The 15,154-nt window shown below is 43.3% G+C and overlaps 1 protein-coding gene across 1 annotated transcript; it reads left to right on the top strand.

Moving 5' to 3' along the window:
- Positions 1 to 124: 124 nt before the first annotated feature.
- On the top strand, positions 125 to 14,770 carry DHX8 (DEAH-box helicase 8). Its single transcript, XM_032711397.1, has 23 exons — positions 125 to 247; positions 597 to 682; positions 1,286 to 1,358; positions 1,717 to 1,802; positions 2,430 to 2,539; positions 2,645 to 2,956; positions 3,439 to 3,583; positions 4,057 to 4,260; positions 4,720 to 4,807; positions 5,134 to 5,231; positions 5,749 to 5,896; positions 6,217 to 6,398; positions 6,803 to 6,997; positions 7,200 to 7,385; positions 7,889 to 8,099; positions 8,419 to 8,600; positions 9,296 to 9,436; positions 9,708 to 9,863; positions 10,636 to 10,773; positions 11,184 to 11,312; positions 12,331 to 12,527; positions 12,669 to 12,848; positions 13,362 to 14,770. The coding sequence occupies exons 1-23, from the start codon at positions 136 to 138 to the stop codon at positions 13,579 to 13,581; spliced, it is 3,579 nt and encodes a 1,192-aa protein (XP_032567288.1). The 5' UTR covers positions 125 to 135; the 3' UTR covers positions 13,582 to 14,770.
- The last annotated feature ends 384 nt before the right edge of the window (positions 14,771 to 15,154 follow it).

The raw sequence follows: 15,154 nt of genomic DNA, 5'->3' as shown, positions 1-15,154 counted from the left end.
CCATCCCGTGCGGGATGTCCCGCCGCCATGTCCCGGCCGTGTCCCCGCCCCGCAGGCTCCGCCCCCCGCACGGCACGGTACGTCACGACGTCACTTCCGCCGCGTCCCGGAAGCGGCCGGGCTGGGCGGGGCGCTATGGCGGAGGTGGTGGCGGCCGAGGAGCTCGCCAAGCTCGAGTACCTGTCGCTGGTCTCCAAGGTCTGCACCGAGCTCGACAATCACTTGGGCATCAACGACAAGGACTTGGGTAAGTGCGGTGGGCGCGGCTGTTGGGGCGCTCCCGGGCGTGGCGGCCGGTGTGTGGCGCGTTCCCGGCCCGACGGCAGCTCGGGGAGGGCTCTTGTAGCTCTTTCCGTCGGCCCGGACGCGCTTTGCGAAGAGGCTTTTCGATTTCAGGCGATAAATTTTGCTTCAAAAAAAAACTTGTGAGCCTGAGGAAGTGCCTCGGTCTGGGCTCCCGGGGAGGGGGGCTGAGGGGGCAACTCCCTCCGGACGGTGCCGCAGCAGAGCGGCCTGGCTGGTCCCAGAGCAGCTTCTGGCCCTTACACTGCCTTTTACTTATTTATTTTAATTTACTTAATGCTTTTTCCTCGCAGCCGAGTTTGTGATAAGCCTTGCCGAGAAAAATACTACGTTTGACACATTTAAGGCAATTCTACTAAAGAATGGTGCTGAGTTCACTGTAAGTGAGACCTGAACCCTATGTTTTCCTTGTCTTAGTATATTTTATAGAGATTTTTACTTTAGAGAGAGAGTTATGAGGAGTGATTATGGGTTTTCTTCAATTGGAAAACTGTGTACTAATTAGCTGTCTCATCAGGCCAAGTCTCCCTGTCCCTCCTTTTTTAAAAACTGTTGTAGTCTTTGAAAAGCATCCTCCTGAGGACTTGAACTGCTTATTGTCACACTGAGCATATAAAACATGGAAGAAGCAACTTTTGATTGATTGAAGGCAGGTGTCATAAGTCTTCCTGTGATGCTTAGATGCTCTGTTTATCACTTCCTCAGAAGTAGCTGTGATTAAGATTGATTAAGGTGATTAAAAATGACAAGTAGAAAAGTCACTTAAATGGAACTTGTCATAATTATTTTCAGGTTCAATTTATTGTACCCTTTCAGGATGTACACGAAGTCCAGTGATACTTTCTAAAAAGCAACCTGCGTCTTCGGAATTGAGCTTTTTTTTTTTTTTTTTGTCCTGATAATAAATCCCCACCCGTGCCTTCTAATAATGAAAAAACAGCGTTGCAGTAATTTCTTAAAAGTATTTTGTTATTTTTTTCAGGATTCCCTCATCAGTAACTTGCTGCGTCTTATACAGACGATGCGGCCTCCACCAAAACCATCTACGAGCAAAGGTACACAGAGCCCGTGGTTCAGTGTTTGGTGAGATTGAGGTGGTCACTGTTCCAGTCTTGTAAGGCAAATCTTATTGTTTCAGTGTGCATCCTGCTGCTGTTGTTCTGAGTATAATGCTTAGAGTTTTTGTCTTTCTCATATTCACTGATAATCAGAATTTTGTTTGTGGCGCTCCTTGAATCGAATGTCTGTAAAAACTGTGTGAACCTTTGCATTTAGATGAAAATTGAACTTTAAATTCAATTGCAGAAAAGTCAAGAGTCAGTTGTTCTCGCACTTCTGAGTTTTGAGTTTCATTGCTTGTTTTTGTTGGTTTTTTTTTGTTGTTGTTGTTGTTGTTTTAAATCTCAAAATCAGAGGCGATCGTCAAACCCAAATCCGAGAAAGAAAAGTTGAGGGAATTGTATCCAGCTCTTTGCAGGCCTGACAATCCCAACATCAGGGTAAGGTCATCATTTCAGATTTCTTTTGTGATTATGTGAAAACTTAGAGGAGTTTTTATTTAATTTTTTTTTTTCCAGTTAATTTCAATCTTTTTCCATGTTAATATGAGTGTCTCCTGCTAATGCATGGATAAAAGTGAACTGGAAGAAATGAAGTGTGGAAGAGGCAGAAGGCTGGTGTTACTGCACATTGTTCAAGGAATAGCTGTTACAGCAATTGCCATGCTGACACTGTTTTGCAGAGTATCTGGAATATGAGACTCTTGTCACATGCAATTTGTAACCTGGCGTTTCTTACACGAATTCAAAGTAGTGATGGGTTACAAACTAGTTAAAAATTTTGGATATTCAGATGCTATTGAGGGACTTGCATTTTGTATTTCTGTAATAACTCCAGGCGTTAAGGTGGAGCTCTCTTTTGTATAAAAGCAGAATTATCTCAGTATTGTGGTGAAATGGACGAGAACTTTATTACTTTTTTTGTATATCACACGTTGCGTCTGATCTCTTTTTATCTCTCATTCTTTCTAAATAGATACACATGTGACTATCCTTTCTGTGTTCTATCCTTAATGCTAAAAAGGCTTTTTATCAGCCTTTTTACAGAGCAGTTTTCTGTTCTTGCAGACTATGCTGGATGAAGATGATGTGAAAGTGGCAGCTGATGCCTTGAAGGAGCTCGAAGCTCTGATGCCCACTGCAGACAGGCAGGGCAAGCAAAGGGGCAGCGACCACCGGTGCGTGTCTGCTGTGGCTAGGGGAGGGTCTTGGCCACTGGCCCTGCCTGCTGGCTCTTTCCTGAGGGGGAATTTCACTGCAAAGGTGTCATGTTTGTTTGGTAGGGCGAAGAAAAGGAAGAGGAGCCGAAGCCGCAGCAGGGACAGGAAGCGAAGGCACAGATCTCGCTCGAGGTCTCGTTCCAGGACCTGGGAGAAGAGCAGGGGAAAATCCAGATACCGGTCGAGGAGCAGAAGTCGCAGTCTCAGCAGGGACCGTAAGGACCGAGAAAAGTACATGGAGAGGAGCCACGAGAAATGGAGGGACAAGCACATAGACCGTCCACCACCCGAGGAGCCTTCCATTGGAGACATTTACAATGGCAAAGTCACGAGTATAATGCAGTTTGGATGCTTTGTGCAGCTGGAAGGACTAAGGTACTGTGGTGGTTTGAAGCTCCCAAGAATCGAATTTCTGAGTTCAAGCCCCCCTCCCACAGTTTGCCCCTGTGTGAGAGGGTTTAGTGATGGTATGGACTCGATATTTTTTTCACCTCATGTGGGGAGTTTTCAGACAAAACACAACCATTTGTTACTGGGGGAAGGGGAAAATATTTGCAAAGGTTCTGATGTTCATGATAGAGCTGGTACTATTCCATCTGAGTTCTCTTTTCTGCTAGTACCTTAAAGAGGGCATGAGGCTACCAGAAGGTATGCTGGACTTTGACACCAAAATGAAAAACCGTTTCGGAAAAATAAATTTGACAGTGAAAAATTATAAAATTCTCATTAGAAAAGACAGTTTATGAACATACACAGTTGACAGCAAAATATTGACAGCAAGTCTAGATTCTGGAAGATCTGAAGGACTGTCAGAGTAATAACATGCAATGTCTCAAGTCTTCCTGTTTCACCCCCAGGAAGCGCTGGGAGGGCTTAGTCCACATCTCAGAGCTGCGAAGAGAGGGACGGGTTGCCAATGTTGCTGATGTTGTGAGCAAGGGACAGAGGGTGAAGGTCAAAGTGTTGTCCTTTACTGGATCCAAAACCAGCTTGAGCATGAAGGTATGGACGTGCCAAAATTTTTAAAATTATGCATATTTTTGCTATTTTTTACTCTTTTTGCTGGAAACTAATACATAACTGTTCAAGTGGGAATTAAAAACCGAGATACTGTTCTGTGTTTAAGTGGTCTATTACTTTACTCATTTGCCCTAAGTTCCTGGTTTTGGTGTAATGTTCCTAACAATTGTTTGGCTTGATGTGATAGCTAAGAGGCAGGGCAAACCTCAAGCTGTTGCTGTTTGTCTTCCTTTTTCAGTAGGAGATAAAATTCTCATTTTAAATTAAATCACCACTGTTGCCAAGGCAGAGTAGAGTGTTCCAGGCCTGGGGATACCTGGCAATGCCAGCTGAAAAAAATAAAAAGCCTGCAAACCAACATTTTCTGTGAATGGGCTGTTACTGGCATTATGAAGCACCTAATAATAGGTAGAACAATATAGATAGAACTGATTTGATTGATCAATCTATTGTAGGATGTTGATCAAGACACTGGGGAAGACTTGAACCCAAACAGGAGAAGAAACCTGGTTGGAGAAACCAATGAGGAAACCTCCATGAGAAACCCTGACAGACCCAGTCACCTGTCCCTGGTGAACGCCCCGGAGGTGGAGGACGACAGCCTGGAGCGGAAACGCCTCACCCGGATCTCAGACCCAGAGAAGTGGGAAATAAAACAGGTCTGTGTTGCCTTCAGGGAAATAGGATGTCAGGGATTTTCGTGAACTAGAATACAGCTTCTGGATTGGTTGACTGATTGTGTAACTTACACCTCACCTCTGAATTGCCGTCTTCTGATTTGGGACTTTTAGCTTAGTTCTAGCTATGAAATGAGCCCTGCTTGGAGCAGAAGGTTGGACCTCCATATGTCACTGTGACCTGTGGGATTGGGATCTTTATCCATTGACACTTAGGCTGTGTTGTATTGTCAGTATAGTCCCACATAAGCCATCTGCTTCACACAGGTGCTGTTTGGAAAAACAAAAGGAGTGTTTGGTCAGAGGCTGGATGACTCAGTGTGCCAGAATGCAGGACCTGTTCTTGTTCCTTTATATGGGGATAGTGTTAGAACTGAGTTGTAGGTGTGAGTTATGTTTATTCATGGAGACAAATTCATGTTGTATTCATTCTGTTCCCAGATGATTGCAGCTAATGTGCTTTCCAAGGAAGAGTTTCCTGATTTTGATGAGGAGACTGGGATTCTTCCTAAAGTTGATGATGAAGAAGGTATTTCCCAGTAGTCTTGTTGTTGTAAAATCATTGTGTTTCTGGATATGTTTTGATTCAAAAAGAGATTGATGATATGAATGACTATGAAGCATCTCACAATTTGCCATCATCTTACACATTTGGAACTAGGGTTGCTCTGGCTATATTATTAGATGCATTTTGATGTGCCCTGTCTGTGAACTTTCATTGCAGAGTTTTCACTTTTAAAACTCTTTAAGTACCTCATAGTCAAGAATACACAGGAAGCATTGTTTAAAGAGGCACTTTTATGTGCCTGAAAGTTGTTTAACTTTTCTGTAACAATTGTCACTTGTGGATTTTAGATGAGGACCTTGAGATTGAGTTAGTTGAAGAAGAACCACCATTCCTTCGAGGTCACACTAAACAGAGCATGGACATGAGTCCCATTAAAATAGTAAAGGTAAGAGGTTTCCAGGCTAAAACCAATGTACTTGATTTAATGAACTAAATATTTGGGAATTTAATAATCAGTTTCCCACCTGCACTTTACTGAGAGCCCTGAAAAACATTACCACTGAACTGAAGCTCCTTCCTGGTAAAGCTGGGTCCTAACTTGACTGGTGACATTGAAGTGGAATAATGGAACTGAAATGCCATTTCACATAAGTGTGTTTGAACATACTTTCTCTATTCTGCTTTTTCTTATCTTTTGAAAGTTGAAGATGGTAAAGAACTTTTCATTGGTTGTGCCCATAGTTCTTCTGACTGTACAGTGTAAGGATACTCCATATTAGTCATGACCATGGAAGATTATGAGGCTAGGCTAATGGAAACATCCTGGAAATCTAGCAGACAAAATTTAACATCTCTTAAAGCATCTTCAGAAGACGCTTCTAGAAGGAGAGTGGTGACAGAGAGATAATTAAAGTTGAAGGAATTGTGATGCTTGAGATCTTAACTTTTTTCTTGCTTTCCAGAATCCAGATGGTTCCTTATCCCAGGCTGCAATGATGCAGAGTGCTTTAGCTAAAGAGAGGCGAGAACTTAAGCAAGCCCAGAGAGAAGCAGAGATGGATTCTATCCCCATGGGCCTGAACACACACTGGGTGGATCCTCTCCCTGATGGTATGTCTGAGCACAGGGGAACTGTGCCTTTTCTGTGACAGTGGAGCAAGTCAGGAGAAATGCCTTGATGCTGTGTTTGTCTGCCACACTTTAAAAAGAGAGTCAAAGAAGAACTGCTTTTCCACTGAAATGGAAATAGGAATGTCAAGGGAAGTGTACAGATATATCCTGTAATAGTGGAGTGTATACATGTAGTGACTTAAACATTTAAACACACAAATATAGAAGGCCTTGGATGATGGAGTGGTTGGAACAGGATCATCAGGGTCTGTGCTGTGTGAATCTGGATGTAAAGGTGAAACTGTTTATTTCCTTTATAGTGGATGGAAGGCAAATAGCTGCAAACATGCGAGGTATTGGGATGATGCCAAATGATATCCCAGAGTGGAAGAAACATGCATTTGGTGGCAACAAAGCTTCTTATGGTAAGAAGACCCAGCTTTCCATCATTGAACAGAGAGAGAGTCTCCCAATCTTCAGACTGAAGGAGCAGCTGATACAAGTAAGACTCTTGAAAAGGCACTCTGGTTTGAGCAAGCAATAACTTAAATATTCTTGGTTTAGCTTGTTGACAGGTGAATAGCCAGCTGATCATTTTAAGTGCAGAATCTTAGTTCACAGTATTTATTTTAAAGTATTATATCTGTATAGTTTAATAAACCTCCAGATATTTATTGATGTAAGTCAAAATTGATACTAGGATCATGTGGGCAAGGGATGAGTCAGCTGAACAATGGTTAAGCAGATTTCTTGCTTGATTAGTAAGAATACTTGTATGATTTTTGGTCTGGGTCAACTGAAGCAAGAGCAAGAGCTCAACCTAGTCCTAGATAGACCATGCTGATTTTGTTTGGTCTGTTGGTTTTAAAAAATGTTGACAAGTGTATCTATTCTGACCTTTTCTAGGCTGTGCATGACAACCAGATTCTGATTGTTATTGGAGAGACAGGATCTGGGAAAACAACCCAGATTACCCAATACCTGGCTGAGGCAGGGTACACCTCAAGAGGGAAGATTGGATGTACTCAGCCTCGCAGAGTGGCTGCAATGTCTGTCGCAAAGAGGGTGTCAGAGGAATTTGGTTGCTGCTTGGGACAAGAGGTAAATTTCCATGTTGAAGAACAGGCCAAAATAAGCATGAGGAAAAGAGGAAAAATCAGTACTGGAGCTGGTTTACTTGTGTGTCCATGTGTGTGTTCTCTTGTAGGCTGTAAAATGAGTTTGCAGAATAATCAGACTGGGAGTTTATAATGCTGATGGTTTGATTTTGTAGCTTCAGTTTCTGTGCAACTCTTCTTTCTAGGTTGGCTACACCATTCGGTTTGAAGACTGCACTAGCCCTGAAACTGTCATCAAATACATGACAGATGGTATGTTACTGAGGGAGTGCTTGATAGATCCAGATCTGACCCAGTATGCCATTATCATGTTGGATGAAGCCCATGAAAGGACCATACATACAGATGTGCTCTTTGGACTCCTGAAGAAGGTAGTGTAGCATTGGATTTTTGCTGCTTCAGTGTTCTCTGTATGTTATGTGTGGGTAGGAGAGCACAGGCAGAGGTGAGGTCATACAGGTTTGGTTAATTCATATTCTCCAAGAGTCTCTTCTGAAGTAGAGCAAATGTTCATAAGGGTTTGTAGTCTGAATGTTTGTGAGATAAGCCTCTGGGTGAAGACAAAGCAAGCAGAATGCAGCAGAAACAATGAGAATTTGCCATCCTGGATGGTCATAATGGTGGATGAGCAGAGGAGCATTCTTGCTTTGCTTGTCCTTTGCTGCCAAAGGCTTTCTTGTGGTAATGCTGCTAAAAGAGGTTTGAAATGGGATCCCAGTGGTCAATTATGTGAAATTCTGGAACGAGCCACCCCCCTACTCAGACATTAAAAGACCTGATGTTACAGATTGTATTTCTCTGACTTTAGTCAAGTCCCATATGTTAATTGTTCCAAAGGCAATAAATGACTTGAGAACTTTTTGTCCTGCTACAGACAGTGCAGAAGAGGCAGGATATGAAGCTGATAGTGACATCAGCAACACTGGATGCTGTGAAATTCTCTCAGTATTTCTACGAAGCACCAATCTTCACAATTCCTGGCAGAACGTATCCAGTGGAAATTCTGTACACAAAAGAGCCAGAGACAGATTATTTGGATGCCAGTCTGATTACAGTAATGCAGATCCACTTAACAGAGCCACCAGGTGAGTGGAGAGTGGTCTTGGGTTATTGGTGATTCAAGGATCTCTGAGCAAGGTCTCTCCATAAGTCATGGATCATGTTAGCAACATGAGCAAAGTGCTGTCAGCACCATCCTCTCTTGTTTGCAAATACAGACCTAAAATGTTGAAAAAGTTGGGTGAAAGTATGTTGCCCCTAGTTAAGAATTGTTGCCCAGAGGCTAGCAAAAGTTGTAGACCTTCTGCTTTAAGTGGAAAGGGTGAGGAATGGAAATATGTTAATGCAGGAATTATACTAAACAGAATTGATTCTGTGGATGTTTTTAATTTACTTCCTGTGTAGGTGACATTTTGGTGTTTCTAACTGGTCAGGAAGAGATTGACACTGCCTGTGAAATCCTCTATGAAAGGATGAAATCTCTAGGACCTGATGTTCCAGAGTTAATTATCCTACCAGTGTATTCAGCTTTACCCAGTGAAATGCAAACCAGGATCTTTGACCCTGCCCCACCAGGAAGCAGAAAGGTAATTTCATATACATGTGCCTTCATCTTCTGCTGATGCATTTCAGTAGTGGGGTGTATCACACTGCTTAAATTATATAGCTTTGGAGAAAAGATAACTTATAGCTTAGAACATATTTCTGGTTGTGTACATGGTGAGTTATCTAAGCCTTTGAAAACGTGTATGAAAGCATCTGGTGTAGCAAAGCTCTGTGGGATGTTTGTCATATGTTATTTAATGCTGTCTTTAAAAGATATTAACTTTAGTTAATTTAAAAACCTAAAATCTAAATGCAGTTTCTGTTGGATGGATGTAAATTTCCTCCAAGCAGCTAGTGGATATCTAGAGATATATTGTCTGGAAGATTCTTCTCTAAATATGGGTTGTGTTTGAGTGATAGGTAAAAATTCCCCCTGAAGTCAGTGCAGTCTGCTTACAAACTTAACATTTTTCACTTGCTTTTAATTGTGTATTTTATCATGCTCTTTTCTCTTTTTGCCCAAACCTAAAACAAAGGTAGATACTTACAGGCTGTCCATCTTTGTAGGTAGCACTTCCTTCTCATGTCTGTGAATACATTTCTCCTTTCAACATTAAATGATAGTAGTTGCACATAAAACAAACTGCTCATATCGTGCCAATGGATGAAGCTGAGCAGTGTGGTTGGCTTGGCAACCTGACATAAAACTTGTGCTGACTTGAACTGTGGTTTACAGGTTGTCATTGCCACTAACATTGCAGAGACATCTTTGACTATTGATGGAATATATTATGTAGTCGATCCTGGCTTTGTGAAGCAGAAGGTTTATAACTCCAAGACTGGGATTGACCAGCTGGTGGTGACACCTATTTCACAGGTAGGCATTCTGTGTTTGGCTTCCCCTCTCAGTGTTGTGTATCCTGCCAATGTGACATCCAAGAACAGGGGAGCAAAGTGAGGCAATGATAAAATCACATTTTTTGATAACTCCTTGAGGCTGTGCCTAGGGAATACATACTTTCCTGTGTTGTGCTGAAAATCTTCCTATTACTACAAGTAAAACTGTGGATAATTAATCATTTCATTGTACTTCTTTTCACCTGTCCACTTTGCATCTGTTCACTGAGATAAAGCCTTGTTACCTTTAGGCTCAAGCAAAGCAGCGTGCAGGGAGGGCTGGGAGAACAGGCCCAGGAAAATGCTACAGGTTATATACAGAGCGTGCATATCGAGATGAGATGCTGACCACCAATGTGCCTGAAATCCAGAGAACAAATTTGGCCAGTACAGTGCTTTCCCTGAAGGTATGTGTTCCACCAACTGGTAGCAAGCCATCATAAATGTTTCAATAAGTGTCTCTTCCTTTGAGTCTCATGAAGTACTGCTGTAATTTTGTATTCTTCTGGTGAACAGAGGTATTTTGGAAGGAAGACTTCAACAAAAGCAATTCTCAGGCTCTGGGCTTGCTCCTGTATTTTTATTGAAGGTTATTATGTTGGATATCCACCTAAATCACAAGTCTCAGCTGCACAGGACAGTTAGTTGCAGGAGGCAGAAGAAACAGGAATCCTCAGAGCAGTAACATTGGCTGTGTAGGGTACATTTGTTGTTAACAGATGAGACACAGTGGGTTTAGATCTGCAAACTTGGGCATCTCTAAGTGTGTGCCATCCCTCTAAGAGTCTGCAAACTGGATTAACTCAGCTGGGAAACTTGCTGCCATTCCACTTCTGGGAACATACTTAGTGTCTAGTGGAGCTGCCAGGCCACACTGGTTTACAGGGTGGGAAGTCTTCAATTTCTCCTCAACTGAATCATTTTGCTTGAGAGATGTGTGGAACAGTACCAAAGGAACAGAGCAGAAAGCTGAGTGGTGGATGAATGCTGTGGGCTGGTGCATGAACACATACAGCTCTGTGTTCATGGTTGCACTTGCAGTCAGGGTGAGGACATGAGACCAGGCTTGGTTAAAGTTCTGTGGTGCCTCAGTGTTTGATGGCATTGTATCTCTGGCAGGAGTTTGGTGTCTTCCTTCTCAGTGTTTTAACTTGGGCTTTCTCCCCTCCCTCTGTTCAGGCTATGGGCATCAACGATTTGCTGTCCTTCGACTTTATGGATGCTCCCCCCATGGAAACTCTCATAACTGCCATGGAGCAGCTCTACACCCTGGGAGCTCTGGATGATGAGGGGCTGCTCACTCGCCTTGGGCGCAGGGTAGGCCAAATAAAATACCTTTTAGCACTGAGTTGCCAATATAGGGGATGACAGAGTAGTTGTATCAGGCCTTGCCTGGCATTTTTGGTTTCCTTTTCCTGTTATTCTCTTGTGTTTTGTTGGTAGCTTTTCATTTACCACAATTACATACCTACTGCTTTTTAAGGAGCAACTATTATTACTCCATATTCATGAGGTTACTTTTATTAATGTCTAAAAATTTTCTGTAAGTGTTGGGATATTCCTGTGATGGTAAATACAGGCAAATTATTTGCTTCATGCTTCAAAGTTATTCTGGGTCAAGCACACTGCTTTGGAAAGTAAGTATGCAAGAAAAGACATTACTTTCTTTTACACTGAGAAGACTTAAGATTTTTCCATGCAGTGCCCTGAAAACATGTTTCTTGCAGATGGCAGAGTTCCCCTTGGAGCCTATGCTGTGTAAGATGCTGATCATGTCTGTCCATCTGGGATGCAGCGAGGAAATGTTGACAATAGTCTCCATGCTGTCTGTGCAGAACGTGTTTTACAGGCCAAAGGTGAGGCACTGAGCCAAGAGGCAGCAGTGTTACAGTCTGAATGGGTTTGGTGTGGCTGCCTCAGGGGTTAGAGTGAGCAGAGTGGCCAAAAGGAACCTGTAACTTGGTCAGACCATTTACTCCTGCATTACCTCTCTGAAATGCCTTTTGGTTTAAGGGCCTGTAGGCTGTGATGTTGGTAGTTTCTTTGCAGATGGGAAGGTAGAAGTGAGAAGTCTTACTGGGAAATGCAAAAGAGAATGTAAACACATACAGCCTAAACCAAGTCAGTCCCAGCTCTGGAGTTCAGATTGCCTTTGCATTTTCAGATACACAGAAAGTGTTTCTTCATGGAAACCCTATCCTGTGCTGCTTTCTTTTAAGTCAGCAAGCAACAGGCTCTACTGCCGTGGGATTCAGCAGCAGCAGACTCCTCTTGAATCCATTATTTCTTCCTTGTGGTGGCCACCTGCAGTGTAGTCTGTTAACTTCAGTTTTGATCCGTGTAGCTACAGTGATTAATGTTTTATTTAGAGATGGGAGAAATGGGAGAGGTGTGTGGGTCAGCAGGCTCAAACCTGCTGCTGCAGCACCTTTCTTCATGAGTAACTGAAGTTATTTCTAGAGCAGTAAAAAAACCAGCTAGTTCAACGTGTGTATATGCTTCCTGCAGTATAAATGAGCCATTTACTTTGAAATGTTCTTTCAAAAATAGGTACTGAAATTGAATAAAACGTTTCAGTAAAAAAAAAAAATTGTTCCTCTTTTATGGTCAGGTCCTTGTCACCCACGGGAGAGGCTGCATGAGGTCTCTCTTTGACAAGGACAGTTTTAGGCTTTCCTTCTGACTCAGACCAGTCTCAGTGACCTTTAGATTTTCATCACTTGGTCCTTAGTCGCTCACCACTCAACATTTTGTATCTTCTGTTGGTAGATTTAGATGTCATGGTATGAGTGACCAGGGCCCGACGTCACTCGTGTTGCACGAGGATTGTCTCTGCAATGCACGTATCTGATTCATGTGTGTCTTATGTGTTAGGATAAACAAGCACTTGCTGATCAAAAGAAAGCCAAGTTCCATCAGACAGAAGGTGACCACCTCACCCTGCTGGCTGTGTACAACTCCTGGAAGAATAACAAGTTTTCAAATCCCTGGTGCTATGAAAACTTCATCCAGGCCCGATCCTTACGCAGGGCACAGGACATTCGCAAGCAGATGTTGGGCATTATGGACAGGTGAGCACGTCCAGGAGGACAAACAGTGACTTTGCTTCTTATTGTTCTTAGGTTGTAATAAAATTTTGGTAACCTGATGTTGGTGGCCGCACCCGAATCTGGAGAACCCTGACTTTTTTCTCTCTAACTCTCATCTGGCAGGCACAAGCTGGATGTGGTATCCTGTGGGAAGGCAACAGTTCGGGTGCAGAAGGCCATCTGTAGTGGCTTCTTCAGGAATGCAGCAAAGAAGGATCCCCAGGAAGGTTATCGGACACTCATTGACCAACAAGTAGTTTATATCCACCCATCCAGTGCTCTCTTCAACAGGCAGCCAGAATGGTAAGGGAGGCAATAGCATGGAGTTTTCTGGTTCTTTTCAGACTTTCTAACAGAGAAAGTTGCAGTGTGTGTTTGTGAAGTAAAGATCTGAGCAGAGGTTGCTGATTTCTCAGCAACGAGCAGAGTGAGGAAAGTTTCAAGTCTACTTTTGGCTCTTTCTGCTGCTAAACTTAGTGCCCTGTACAAAGATGAGGCTGACTTTTGGAGCCAAGGCCAGGCCTGAAATCTGCAGTTCCCTGTTTCTGTATTGTGAAATTGAGTTTGGAACACTGAGTGTTGAAGAGGGGAAAAAGGGTTGTTTTAAATGGAGTGAAGGAATTCTATGCTGAAGAGTAGTTGTGAAGTAGGAGGGGGGGGAATAGGGATAGCTCTTCTGGGTGGTCCTTTTGGAACCTGCATTGGAGCTTATAAGGAGCCTTAGGAGATAAAGGAGCAAGCTTAGAACTCCAGCTGTTGTCTTGTTGCTTCATGTTTGGAAAAAGTGGTTTCCAGAGTTGCTGTCCCTTTTCACAGGGTGGTGTATCACGAGCTGGTGCTGACCACCAAGGAGTACATGCGGGAAGTGACAACTATTGATCCTCGCTGGCTGGTGGAGTTTGCACCAGCTTTCTTCAAGGTTTCTGACCCGACCAAGCTGAGCAAGCAGAAGAAGCAGCAGCGTCTGGAGCCGCTGTACAATCGCTACGAGGAGCCCAACGCCTGGAGGATCTCGCGGGCGTTCAGGCGGCGATGAGCTCAGCTCCCTGCCAAACTCTCGCTGGTTTTACATTTGTGGGACTTTTTCGTCGTTGCCAGTGTCCTGGAGGACAAGATCCTGTGAAGCTCACCTGTGTCATGAACAGGTAAATGAGCCCTGGCAGAGCAGGAGCCCGAGGAGAGCCCCAGCTGGGGCACAGATGTGCTGCAGCTCCACAGGACGTTGCGGGCCTCTCAGAAGTGGGTCTTGGAGCACTTTGTTGGTCATTCGCCACTTAACAGACAAAACCTGAGACTTGGAAGTCTGGGCACTCAGCTGAACAACAACAAAAAGATGGTGATTAAAAACTGGCTGTTCACCAACCTGTTTTCTGAGTCACCAGACACACAGAGGCTGGAATAGTTCGTTTCTTTACTCTGCTAAAAAGGATTTATTTCTACTTACACTCTTGGACAGTGGCTGCTTTTTGGGAGCTACTTGTTTTCCATTTTTCCTGTTTTATGCATTTTTCTGTTCATTATAACTATTTGTCTCTTAACCAGGCTATCAGTGGTGAGATACTTAGGATCTGTGGCTTTGGGATAAGGCATGAAAAACCTCTAGAAACCCAGCTAGAATGTCAGTTATATTTGGACAATGGCACAGGTCAGGTTGCAAGTCTTATCCTTCATCCCCATCTCTCCTGGGTGCTGAAGGCTGGTATGTCAGGGAGTAATTAGCACATTGCCTCTGCAGCATGGCTCTGTCTGAGAAGTGGTTACAGATGTTTAGACTTCCTATACAGTGTGTCTGGTGTTTTATTTTCACTTAGAATGTTGGCATCACAACTGTTGGGTTTTTTTTAGTAGAATGTGCTCTTACAGATAAAATGTCTGTAAAAGGTGCATAAGTTTCTTGTTTAAAAAGAAGTTGACTGCCCAGTGTGTGCTATGTCATGCCAAAGCTACCTGTAAATTATGTTTTCTTTGCTAACAAATGAAACTTATTTGACTCCATAGCTCCAGAAACTCTAATTTTTTTTCCAAAGCTGGGACATTTGCTAAAATCATTGCTGAATCGAGGAGAATGAGGTTGGCTGGTTGTTTTTACAAAGCAAATTTGAAGAATGTTTCACATTGAAAAGTACCTATGTTGGAAATCTCTATCTGTACAAAGATGGGCAGGGATGTTGTTAAATGTCCTGAGCTTTCCTCTGATAATACATCTTCATAAAGAAGGACGTTGAGGTGCTGGAATGTGTCCAGAGGGGGGAAATGGAGCTGGGGAACAGTCTGGAGCACAAGTCTGATGAGGGGCAGGTGTGGGAGGCTCAGCCTGGAGAAAAGGAGGCTCGGGGGGACCTTCTCACTCTCCACAACTCCCTGACAGGAGGTTAGAGCTGGATGGGGGTTGACCTCTTCTCCCAGGCACTCAGTGATAGCACAAGAGGAAGGAAATGGCCTCAAGTTGTGCCAGAGGAGGTTTTGGCTGGATATTAGGAAAAAATTCTTCATGGGAAGGGTTGTGAGGCATTGGTACAGGCTGCCCAGGGCAGTGGTGAAGTCACTGTCCCTGGAGGGATTTAAAAGACATGTAGGTGTGGTGCTTAGGAATAAGCACAAGTTCTTCC

Source organism: Chiroxiphia lanceolata, chromosome 26 (genome assembly GCF_009829145.1).
Source record: "Chiroxiphia lanceolata isolate bChiLan1 chromosome 26, bChiLan1.pri, whole genome shotgun sequence".
NCBI lineage: Eukaryota > Metazoa > Chordata > Aves > Passeriformes > Pipridae > Chiroxiphia > Chiroxiphia lanceolata.
The sequence above is the reverse complement of the archived record's forward strand: the minus strand, read 5'-3'. Positions and strand labels throughout refer to the sequence as shown.